We start from the raw sequence: 12,986 nt of genomic DNA on the forward strand, positions 1-12,986 counted from the left end.
GGGCTGGAGTACCTCTCCTACGAGGACAGGCTGAGGGAGTTGGGGCTGTTCAGCCTGGAGAAGAGAAGGCTCCGGGGTGACCTTATAGCAGACTTCCATTACCTGAAGGGGCCTACAGGAAGGATGGAGAGGGACTTTTCACAAGGCTGTGTAGTGATAGGACAAGGGGGAACGGCTGTAAACTGAAAGAGGGCAGATTTAGATTAGATATTAGGAAGAAAGTCTTCACCATGAGGGTGGTGAAACACTGGAACAGGTCACCCAGAGAAGCTGTGGATGCCCCCTCCCTGGCAGTGTTCAAGGCCAGGTTGGATGGAGCTCTGAGCAACCTAGTCTAGTGGAAGATGTCCCTGCCATGAGCAGGGGGATTGGAAGCAGATGATGTTTAAAGTCCCTTCCAACCCTTACCATTCTATGATTCTATGATCACCCCAAAGTCCTAAACCTTGTCTGACCAGACAAGGGCTCCACGCCACGAAGACGGGCCGTTGCTCCCCGGGGGCGGTGGGATGATGGTAGAGATGCAGCCCTATCTCCTCCTGGGAAGGCAGTGGGGGCCGCAGACAGCGGGCCCGGCACTCAGCACCAGGCAGGCGGTGGGTGAGTTAAGGACATATTTTCAGCCTTAATTCTGAGTTTCCTAGGCTTTGTCAGTTTAAGCCAGATTCCTAATGTTATTTTAATGCAGTTGTTTTGTGTGTGAATAATTTGCGTTCTATGCCAAACCACAAGCCCTGGAACTAATACCTCATAAAAATGCCTAGAGTCCAAAGCTTATAGCTGTTATTCGGCTGATCGAGTGATGCCTAAAATGTTACGGCTTAGCGCTATTCCCCAGGGGAAGGTAAATTTAAACTTGACTTCTGACGGGGCTGGGTGCTGTTTCATGCAGTGTCTGGGCCCGGGCTGGGGAACGCGGCTCGCTGCACACCCTGGGCACCCCACGGGGTACAGGGCTCGGCGTGGTGGGTGCTGTCCAGGCTCGACCACGGGTCCCTGTGGGCAGGGGTCAGGGGGTAGAGGGATTTTCATCAATTTTCCCTCAAAAAAACCCCCACCCTTCCAGAAACACCCCACCCCGTGATGGGTCACCACAGCTCATCCTCACCCAGCCCTGCAGGGCAGGGATTCAGGGGATGCCGAGAAGAAGGGGACGGGGAAATGGAGCCGTGGGATGTCAGTGCAGCCCCTGCGAACGCCGTGCTCGCCGAAAGAAACGACTGCCTGGCAAGAGCACGCAGGAAGATCTCTTTCCCAGAACATCTCCTTATTTCGGAAGCTTTCATCACGGCGGCAAAGCAGAATGCTGATTTTGGAGTAAGAAAACGCGACGCGGCCCCGAGTCGGTGCTCGTGTGTAGGCACAGCAGCAGAGAGTTTGAGGCCACCCCAGAGGCAGCTGCTGTCTGACGGTAACAAACGCCGAGCTGGATGGGCTGCAGGCCCGGGCAGCTGGTGCTTGCTGCCGGCGTCCGCCGACGCTGGCCGTGGAGCTGCGAAGTATCGATTATTCTCCTGTTACAGCACACAGGGGTTAGCTAGATCAGCTTCTGCAGAGGCGAGAAGGAAATGTGTCACGTAGACTGTTTGTTTTGCTCTAATCGGATTCGCACCCTCTCTCTCAATAAATCTCTTTTTACTCTGGCTCTCGTGGTTTTTCACGGCTGTGAATGCTGAGGAGCAATTCCAGGGACGGGCAAGTGATTCTCAGCTTGGGAGGGGAAAGCGAAGGGGTTGCGCTGCCATCAGGCAGCCTGCAAGCAGCGCGGCCGAGGAAGCTCTCACAGCCACATCCCAGACGATGCTTCACGGTCCCGGAGAGCTTGTGGCAGCATGAGGTAAAAGCTGCTCTTGGAACAGAGAAATCGAAGCTTTTTGGTCCTTCCGGACGTGACAGCTGCACCTGCTCTGCAGCACGACATCGCGACCTGGAGGCATGGCGATGCTGCCCATCAGAAAGCAGCGTATGCTGGTCCCCCTTTGGTAGGGTGAGCAGCGCAGCGCGCTAAAATTGTCAGCGAATTTTCTGCTGCAGCTCATCATCTTTCCTAGCTGGTGCAGAACGCTGTAGGAAAATTATCCTCGTCTGCTGTTTTTCTTGGCCCGCTCACTCAGAAATGTGGAAACTACCTGCAGCAGGGGTGGCTTCTCAAGTTCATCCTTCAAATCTTTGGAAACAATATGAGCTCGGATGGAAAAGAAAGAAAGAAAAAAAGCACGTGGTTTAAGAGTCCTTGGCCTGGGTGGTTGCAAACTGCCAAGCATCCTCACTGTGTTCATCCCCCTAAACAAGTACACGCTTTTTACTCCTGTGTCCTCTGCACTGTGGAAACTTTTGACATCTCTGCACTGGTCATTGCGGTTTGAAGCTCTGCCTCTGAGTCAGACGGGTATCAAAAACCTCAGACCAGCACGACTGAGCAAGGCTCTCTTGATGAGTGCCATAGAAACCAGACACAAAATAAAGAATTAAGTCAATGAGGTTTTGGGGGGTCTAAATTATGCCTACATATGCATTTCAGAGTAAAGCCTTAAATTTGAAATTCTTCCCTTTATTTCTTGTTCCTACAGAGAAGAAATGAATGCTCCATCAGGAAGGCACATTTCTCTGGGGAGCACCTGCTCCTGCAGCTCCCACAGATGTCCTGTACTCGCGGATGCCTCTCCATCCACACCAACCTGTGATTCGTCTGAGAGTTCGGCAGGCCTTACTGGAATCTGTGCACACATATTAAACTTGTCATAAAACTTCTCTTTTGTTGCTGTTTTGGTCATATTTCTCACCATGACAGATTGTTACATTTTCTGTTTGCTTTGTTAGTCTATAACTGGACACTGAAGCATCAGATAAGTCCATATGCTGGGTACACTCTCTGTCCCAGGTGGGCATTGGAGCGATCTGGTATACACACTGCCATCATTTTCAATGGTATCTTTTTCCTTGCTCATTTGCTCTTGCAAAACCCATTTGTTTTAGTACCTTTAGAGCCCATTAGAAGTGCTAAATAAACATTTCAAACTATAAAAAAAGTTACTGGCCAACTGTGAAGTGGTAAAATCAAGTAACTTACGCAGCACCACACACATAAGCACGGTATGCAGTTCTGCAGAGCAGCTCTCAGCTTCCCCCTCTTTCTCTTGCTGTGCTGTCCTGCCTCATCTCCGGGACATTGGACAAGGCTTTTACAGCCTCCCTCCCTGCACAGTTCCCTAGAGCAATCTCCATCCTCACCGAAAAAAAAAATACAAACAATGTGATCAATTGATTTGAAGAAACTATTTTTATATGGACAATAGAGTCTACTTTTTCATTATCTTAATTTCCAGAGTGCCTGAGCCATCTTAGTAGAAAATTTCCCCCCAGTACTGAGCGTGAATCAAATATGTAGAATTGTCCTAGTGAGGAATATTCCAGTCTACAAAATGAAAGTTATGTAAAAGGAAAGTAGCTGCAATCAGAGCCTGCTACTAGAAAGTATGATACAACCTGGACAACAGGAAATGCCACAGTACAGGAATCGCTGCATCTACCGCAGGTTGCCACCTCTGTGAGGCAGCTGCCAGTTGCTTTGGCTCCACAAAGCAGTGCTATACAGATTTCTAGGGCAGGAAGCAAACCAGAATATTATTTCTAAGGGAAATTCAAGGTGCAATTAGGAGAGCCGGTGGTAAAGGCGTCACTTTCCTGTCACGGTGCCCACACAGCACAGTGGGAAAGGCTCAACAGCACAAGTGGGGACAGAATGAGCTCTAAGGGTCGCCCAGTTAAAGAGCTGGTAGAACCAGCCTGGGAACCAACAGTCTTCCAGTCCCTCCCTCGCTGTCCTGCTGGGGGAAATGTAGATGGGAACAGGCTACTCCTCTGCAGATTGAAAGTACAGATTTATGGATTACCTGATCCAGAACTTCATAAACAGCAAGATGACTTTTGGAAATGCAGAAAGACCCATCTGTCTGTTGCCTTCTTAGCTAGCTGGAAATTGAAGGACACTGTAAAGCTGAGGGAAAACTCCAACAGTCTTCAGCAGAAAATTCAGTTAAATCTCTGCCTTCAGCATCTTCCAAATCACAGAAGCCTTGGGAATACAGGAGGACTGGAGCACAGGGCCTTAAGAGGCCAGGGCAGAAAATGATGTCTCCTTTCAAGAGAAACTATAAATAGTATTTAGCATCTCCAAGCAGGCAAGTTCATAAGTGAGCCTGCCTGATCATGGACTGGCTTCTTCGTCAACTTAGTATTCAGGAAAGGGAAGAATTGCCATAGCAACATTCCCATCTTCTGACATACATCATGCAGATCATGTAGTCAAGGCAGCACAGCACCCTCTCACACATGTGCTCTGTGAACTTTTGTATTCCTGACAATATTAAAGAGAGAAATATGTCTCATGATTGACACACTTGCCTGTGTGTCTTTATGATTCCTTAAAAAAAAATATGGAAATGCCTCCCTTCCCCCATCCTCCTCCTTGAACTGTTTTCTCTCCTCCATCCCACTGAAATGATGAGAACAGCTCATGCCCCAGATCTGCAGATATATGTTCCTGACAGTAGTCCTACGCTATGCAAATGTGTAAACTGCAAAATGTAGAGGGTTTTAAAATATTAAGTATATCTAACAGAATCTAAATTCTGAGTAAAAGTGCTGAAAGAAACTAGAAATCTTCCAGTACCTGCACAATTAATGCTTTACTAAAGAAAGCCCTACATTTTTTTCTTTTTTTTTTGTTTGAGTTAGTCTGAAATCTCCACACGCACATGCCAACCATGCCTATGGAACCTGTCAATATATATGTTGCCCTATGTGGGAGCGGAGTTCACAAGCAGAGCAGAATATGTGTTTGCAGCCAAGGTCGGTCTAACCCCTTGCAAAGCCTTGGGCTACGTGGACTTCCCACAGGAGCACACTACACGGGGCTAAGCTGTGGGCCAGTACAAATGGGATGCTGCAACACCTTCCAGTGAAACCACCTTCGCAACCCTGACAGCAGTGGCAGCCAGGTACTCGGCCTTACAAGTGTTCTTGATTTAATCACATCAGAGGCCATCCAGTGGACCTCCTTCTAAGCTCACTGCTTATTCAGGACTGTGGCTCCCTTCAAAAACTCTGCAACTCCAGAAAGAGCTGGAATACAATCAATTACGGCCCATGTCAAGAGCGATACCTTTCACGGTGCCCAATTTATGTCCATGTTAAGCAAGTACGTGACATTTAACATCTGCCATCTTTTCCTACAGCAGATCATGTGTGCCCGTATGTATACATGTATGTGTGTATATATAGCATGTGTGTGTTTAACTTCTATGTACACAATATACACACAGTGGGAACTGTCATCTCCATATTAAAAAATCAAAGAGCTATTATGTCCTAGTACTGCCTGTACCATAGCTATCTCTATATTTAGAATGCACACTGCAGAGATATTTCTCCAGCCTAATGGTAGATGTTAACTTTTTGATACACAAGCTATATATAAACTGATGAACTTGGACACCATGACTAGCTACACTATGAATTATATGAAAAAGATGCAATTTTACTTCTGTCTCATTTTACACAGCTCTAAGGAACAGCAGATACCTCTGGTGGGCCACGAAGTCTGTGGCCTACCTTTCAAATTTCCTTATTGGCATTTATTGTGTTGAGGTTCAAATCCCTTTACAGCTGTGGTCTGAACAAGAAAAGGCACTTTAAGGTAAAAGACTACAACTTGCTCTTCTGCGTTACACTAAAATCCACTGATTTCCACCTGTTACTTGAACAAAACAGCGTGCATTTTTGATCAAAATGAAATTGCTTACTTTGGAGAATGTATGTTAAACATATTTGATGTTTATGGTCTGTAAATTGGACGATTCTGTTCTTCTTAAGAGTTACTTCATAATACACGCAAGAGGAAGTCACTATGTGCAAAAGACCTGTTTCCACCCAAAGCACAAAAAGCTCTTTCATTTCGCTACGTCATTAGAAGCACTACAGACCATGTCTCACCTGCAAGTCCAGTTGCCTCCTCATTCAGTAAAGCCCCCGTGTGGTGGAGCTATACACAACCTATGGAAGATTGATAGAAGGGATCATAAGGAACGTGAAATTGTAACAAAGTAGCTTTAATGATATTTTCTAGTTGTTAGTGGTTGTTATTATTACAGTTTGTATTCTTGCATACATAATGATCTAATGCTGTAACTGTTGTACTAACCTCTGTTTCAAATATATGTAAGCTACTTCTGAATGTAGTGGATGTATGTAGATACAAGTTATCGCTTTAAGTCATTAGAACCATTGCACAACAAAATAATTAAAACCAATGCACGTCTTGGTCCTCAGTAGATAATTGGGACAGCTGTAGGATAAGAGACACCTAAATAATTCTACTCCAGACAGCTTGGCCTTGAGAGGGCAGATTCACCAAGCTACAGAGATAAGGAGGCACCAAGAGGGCAACAAGACCAGAGCAAAACAACCTAGAAGGACACGGTATACGTGATCTTAGAACTGAGTCTGCGCAGAAACAAAGGTCAATCAGCGGACACTGTGATGAAGAGTACGAGCCTTCATCTGAAGACCCCCGATGACCACCCGGAGGCGCCAACAGACATGCATGAGAGACATTAACATATGCTAATTAGTCCTTAGAAAAGCTATGAATATGCTAAGCATTTCTCGGCAATGTAATGGATATGTATGTTGTGATTGTATTTAACCTGGAATGAAAAGGGTGTTTGGCGCGCATGTTTGGAGCAGAGGTCCCCGTGTGCCCGGTGCCGCAGTAAAGGACACCTGCTGCACAGCACACCTTGCACTGTTCGGTTATTGCCGGCTCCTCGAATCACCTGGGCTGAACAGCATCTGTGCATGTGCTCCGAGTCCAGCACGCGCCCAAGTACTTTTCTAAGCAGGTGGCATCAGCTAGATCTTTTTACTTTCCAGGCTAATTTCATTTCCCCTTTGCCCCTCCTGCCTCAGAAAGAGGAGACATCATTGCCACCATAGAAAGTTGACCAAACCTGCGACTGCTTTTTTTCATGGGACTTCTGCAAAAGTCAAATCACAGGTTTAATACTGCAGTCAGGCACATTGAAGACATCTCCACTTTCACAACACATACAAACATGCTGGGCCAAACGTGGTGGCCCAAATATATCGTAAAACTCCCAGACTTCCTTCCTTCCCTGCAACACCTGTGGCCCCAGTTTAAGCGGCTGGCTACAGTGGGACGCAAAGCTTTGAACCACAGAAGCAGAGCAGAGCTGCTGGGATACCCTAGTGAAAGGACCTCTTCTACTAGTACCTGTTACGCTTTGAGTAAGGGCTTTCTTTTGCTGCTGCAGATGGAAAATACCTGTCACCAACATTTGCCTCTCTTCACATGAAACACAGGAACATTAAAAGACAGGATTAGTAGCACAGTTCCTCCAAGGCTGCATTCAGAGGCGACCTCACCTACACATCTCCTACTGCTTGCTCCTCTACTCCCAGGGCAGGAACACCAAATCTATCTCAGTGATGGTCTCTTCAGGACTCAAGTTTTTGATTAGAAATCCTTTCAGGGTTCAGTCAATGGCATCCGAGTCTTCAAAGGCTAACAAAGTGTGTATCAGAGACCTGCAGACTGACAATTCTTCACCAAAAATAAAAGGCAAAGAAGAAATTGTTGTCAGGATTTGAAATAGTCTTTGAATAGCAAATTCAGTAGGAAAAATGAACCAAGAAGCCTATGCCTTATGCAAACTGCCACGTGGGAGCCTGCGGAACGGATAGCCATTTTTCAGTCTACCCAGTGTCCAAGTGGCTTTGACGTGCACTGGTGATAATTTAGTTAGTATTACTCATGTGAGCAGAGAAGCAAAGAAACAACTCAAAATTAGGGAAAGTATTTGTCATTTTTCTTTAAAATAAGGCAACTGTTGCTATAGAGATACAGCGGACTACGTTTTTATCACACACAAGCTACATCTCATATTGAAATAATTTAATTTTGAAATTGTGGCAAAAGTTTGCAAATTATGGAAACCTCTTTGTAACACGGTGGTATGGGAACTGTGCATGTATGTTTTGGGGTAGCTAAATGCATGCAGATAGTGAGGATGAGCTTTCTAAAGCCAAATAGGGGACAAAATCATACTGAAATTCATGGCAACCCTGTGGCTAGACTGTCTAACCAGCCTTAAAAAAAAATCCCCCCTTTTTTGGGTTCTACACGAAGTCAGGAGAGAATTGTTAGGATGACAAAGTCAGGGATTCAAGAGTGACGTAATGTCAGAATTAAGCCTGTCTGTTCAACCTTAATTTGGCCCCCTGGATGAATTATGATACTGCCTTTAATTAGATGAACACACAGGATTTTTTCCTATGCCTCATTCATAACACATGATGGATGGCGCTCACTGAATGATGAAACTGTATTTTGTTTTCTCCTTGCGGTTCAAGGTGTGGCAGCCTGCCTTATTTACTGCACGCTATATTCTTCTCTGACAACAGAACTAATGATTCCTTCACAGAGTTTTCTACATGGTTTATCATTACAGCTATGAGATACTCAACAAATATTACTAATTTAGTTTTACTGCAGTCCTCACAGGAAAAGCTAGAGTTTTTTCACTTAAGTTTATCCATCTAGAACCTATTCTCATTGCTCCGGTTTTCATCAAAGCTTTGCTTCCTTCATGTTTGGTCTAGGCAGCTTTATTTGCATCAGCTTCGCGGAGCTATTGACAAGACAGGGGAACCGAAGCCGGGGGCCCCATTCTGGTATGTGTCTTGGGCAGTCAGGCCTGGAGGAGGCCAACAGATCAGGGACAGTAGGGAAAATCCAGTTCAGCCACAGGATGGATCGTTCTCAAAGTTGGTCAACACTTTGAAGAATTACCTGTGCACTGCAGGGAAGTGCAGGCATATTTTTTCGAAAACTTGGACAAAGACGAATAGATTTTACCCATAAATTCACAAGTGTTATTAACATAAATGCCATCCTTCTTCCGAAGACCCAGTTACACAGCAAGAGAAAAGTACAGAAAAGTTTTCCAGGCGTGATTTTTTTTCACAGATTTGCACTTGGAAATAGATGACTTGTTCTGACAAAAAACTTTTCCACCAAAAAAATAGTTCCCCCAAGAGAAATACCTTTCAGGGACAATTTTAGCCAAGATGGTTGAAATTTGGCACGCTTACAAGTGACTTTTACTTTAGTCATCATTTATCCATCATCTTTCTTAAGAATGATGGATTGTGTAATTCTAAAGGGAATGAACACAGTCTAGAAGAGCGCTCTCCGGGTACACAGGCCCCCAAGTTATTTATATCATGGTTCATACATCATAGGCAGGATTTAATGCCCTAAAATGTTTTTGACTTTAAATACGATGATTCAAAGCTCATGGGAGGTGGAGAACTTTTTGAGATCTGAGAAGACAAATTGAGTTCAAACCTTCTCGGAATACTATAAATTTCCTAAAACAAATGAAACCCACCACATTTTGTGTCACATATATTGCCTTTGGCTTACACTGCAAACCTCAGGGACTTAACTGAGATCAGAGCCTGGTAGTCTGGTTTTTCTGAGGTTCTCAATATTCACAAATTCACACACACGAGGGATGACAATTTTAAGTGTCCACAGGCTGCACCTCTGAAAAGGAGTCTTCTTTCACTTGGACACCCACCTATGGTTTCCACTATGTAATTCTGATCTCTGATGTTTATGTTCTCTTTATATCTTACTACATTTCCACTATCACCTAAAATGACATTGCGTTAGGAAAAAAAAACTTATCTTGAGCAGGTGCAAAACCTACTGAGAAAGAGAACTCTTTCCATCAGTGGCCAGTTTTTGAGGTCTCAGCCATTCAGTGGTGCAATAAATACAGCAGACACGTTCAGAGTGTACTTGAGCAGAATGTGTACAGCCTTGTGCCATTTTGGCATTTCTTCTTTTTATTTAACATATTCTTTCCATCAGAATGAATTCTTGAATTCAGTGAAGGAAACAATCCCCATGAAATAAAAATACTGCAAAAATGTCCTAGACTTAACAGCAGAGCATGAGTTACACAAGTTCTTCAAATGACAAACGAGTCAACAGGGTTTGTGCTTTGAGCTTCCCACCCTAAGCCACAGCTTTCAGCAGCAGTGACTTTAAACAGTTCCTAGCTCACTAAACATGACTGAATCCATGTTTTCTTTCCTTCCTGAGTTTTGAAAGCCTGTTCCAAGTAACAGACATCTTACCACCTCCAGCAACAACCACCTATTACAATCAAGCCCTAGTTATCTGTGGATAGAGTAACCCCGCTGCAGTATTACTGTGCATATGTAATACACAGCTCAGGTCCAGCGGAACATCATATCCCTAATGCAAGGCTACATGGCTACAGCTAATCTGATTCCTGATTCTGCTGGTTTTGTGTGTCCTGTCATCTTCCTCTGTGGGACCATCAGAGTTGCTCCTTCTTATTTATTTGGCCACTTATTTCCATGAACTTTCCGGTAACTTGCTAAGCTTTGAAATCTTTGCAACTCTGATCAACAAGGTAAAAACTATTGAAAGGACAGACAGACAGTATCATCACAGAAGCATTATTTTTGAAGGAAACCAACCAAAAAGCACATTGTGGAACTTGTGCACTGTTTCTATGATAGTGTGGAGGCATGTCATGAGTTGCACGAGATCGGTTTCCTCCAGAACTGTTCAAGAGCAGAAACATGGTTAAGTTGTATTAAAACTCTGCAGAAATCTCTTTAATAAAAACCACACATTAACATTATACATCTTTGAAGTCCTCTGTGTTCAAATAAATACATCTAAATACACTAATGAATAAATATGTGATCTGAATACCAAGACATTTGGATCTTAAAGTTACTTTTTTATAAATGATTTCTTGCTGAAAATTATTCCATTCACTTTATTTTAACTCTAGACAATTTTTCTGCCTACTAGAGTCCCTTCTTGATTGTCTGATAATTAAACAGAATCCTGTCAGGTTTAAATGATTACTAGCATTTTGGAACTGAATTCCTCATACAAAAGGCATGTTTAACTTCAAACATTTGCTTACGTGCCTTCCTGAAACAAGGCTTAAATGCTCTCTCTGGTACAACACTAATGGCTCAGCCCATCTATTAAGCACTTACAACTTGAAAATGCAGGATGAAGTCTCGTACTAGGAAAATAAGAAAAAAGATCCTCATATAGAAATAACGTCATCTCCAGCTGACACTGGAAAACCTGAAAATATATCATTCAAATGCCATCAATCCATCTAGAATTTCAAGAACCAGCATGAAGAAACAGAAACGCAGGGACAATTTGGTCTTTATTTAGGCCTATTTAAGAAACGTTGCATCATATTCAGATAGTCAAACACCGCAAATAAGATTTTACTGGACTGATAAAATTATTAACATCATTGGTTTAAGGCAGCTGTTACATAGTCTTACATTAATATTTCAGTCAGACTGAATTCTTCTTCGGATACATTCATGCAATTAACTTCTACTGTATTTTTACACTGTACTTTCAATATAAAGGATTATTTTGTTTTCCCATATTAGACCTATCTGGTTAAGCTTTTCTCAAACAATACAGCGAATGGACTCATCGGTCTTCTTGGCGGAAGTGAAAAGATTTAATGACTTAATGATTTAATGACTTATTTGATGTAAGAAACGCACATTGAGAATGCCATGGAGATAAATATACATCTTGTATGTGTATGTCACATGCAAGCACAGAGAAACAGGAATGGAGGTTCAAACATTATTATTCTTAGCTAAAATCATTTTCCCTCAATTTAAAATCCCAAAAATATCATTGCACTGAGCAGAGGGCCCATTAAACTTCCTTCTTTCCAAAAGATTCCTCTCCATGCCAACCTCTGTCGGGGATGAGAAATCTTCCATGGAGCCATAAACAATCCTCCATGTTGCCTCTATCGTTCAGTCCAGTTTTGGCTTTTCTTTTCCTTCTTCAATACCTGAAAACATATGGAGAACTGCTTTTAAAAATCTCAGAAGGAATAAAAATGAAGAGTTTACTTAGAGAGGTTCTTCTAATGCATTAATCTTTCTTTTCCCTCTACTGCTGTTGTTTCTCCCCTACTTGCACACACGCTCTTGCATGTGTTACCTCACCTGCTGTGAATGAAAAGAGCATCTGCACACCTGATGGCAGTGGTTGTCCAGTAATGAACTGCACAATCCTCCCTCCCTCTGCACCATTTTCAAATCAGCCTAACCCCCTGCCGCACGCTCAGCCTTTGATGGCTGCAGGGGTCTGGGAACAGTTTGTTCCCTCACCTCCTCTGCTTACCTACAAGCAAATTAAAGTAGATATTATTGTAGCTGAAGCTAAGCAGCCGACTTCAGTGCAAAGGAAGTTTTAAAAATTGTGTTTCAGAATTCAGTAACTTTAACCCCCCTCCATTTCAGCACTGGATTTTTAAATATTTGCAAGTACATCTCCCTTTTTTGAGAGTACAAGAATGAAGAATCAATTACTGTCGGTGGGGTGCCTTTCTCTTCTTGTAACAACCACGTCTTTCAGTAATATCAGGAGGGCTAAGTTGGGTGGGGAGCTCCGTAAAGAACTTATCCTTGCTGCAGGACTTGTCTCTTTTCTATGCGGAGCAAAGTCTGGGCTGGGCAGCAGACTGTGTTTTTTCTGGCAAAGAAAACATTCAGCTATTTCATATGCCTGTTCCTGGACAATGAATTACTATTGGTATCTGACAAAAGTATTGTTCTTCTGACTAAGCCCTCTCTGCCAGGCATCTCAAATACAAATATTTCTTTTGGAGGTTTTCAGGCCTGCTGCATGCTGGAAAAGAAAGACTTCTGAGGACTGACGGCAACAGAAAAGTAATGTTTGAGAATGCTGAGAGGAAAACACAGTCACAAGTAAGATCACCTGCTAATGCAATATACGCATAGATGGTAGGTAAACTGAAAGTCACTTTAAAAACATAGTTAATTAATTCCAATAT

At 43.4% G+C, this 12,986-nt stretch overlaps 1 protein-coding gene across 2 annotated transcripts in view; it reads right to left on the bottom strand.

Annotated features, from left to right (window-relative positions):
* Window positions 1-11,300: 11,300 nt before the first annotated feature.
* AIG1 (androgen induced 1) overlaps window positions 11,301-12,986 on the bottom strand; it is a 124,556-nt gene continuing 122,870 nt past the window's right edge. For both annotated transcript variants that reach the window (XM_075413905.1, XM_075413904.1), the window contains one exon: window positions 11,301-11,978. In XM_075413905.1, the coding sequence (XP_075270020.1) occupies window positions 11,941-11,978 (38 nt within the window). In that variant the 3' untranslated portion in view covers window positions 11,301-11,940. The remainder of the gene's footprint in view (window positions 11,979-12,986) is intronic.

This window comes from Opisthocomus hoazin, chromosome 2, assembly GCF_030867145.1.
Source record: "Opisthocomus hoazin isolate bOpiHoa1 chromosome 2, bOpiHoa1.hap1, whole genome shotgun sequence".
Classification (NCBI taxonomy): Eukaryota; Metazoa; Chordata; class Aves; order Opisthocomiformes; family Opisthocomidae; genus Opisthocomus; species Opisthocomus hoazin.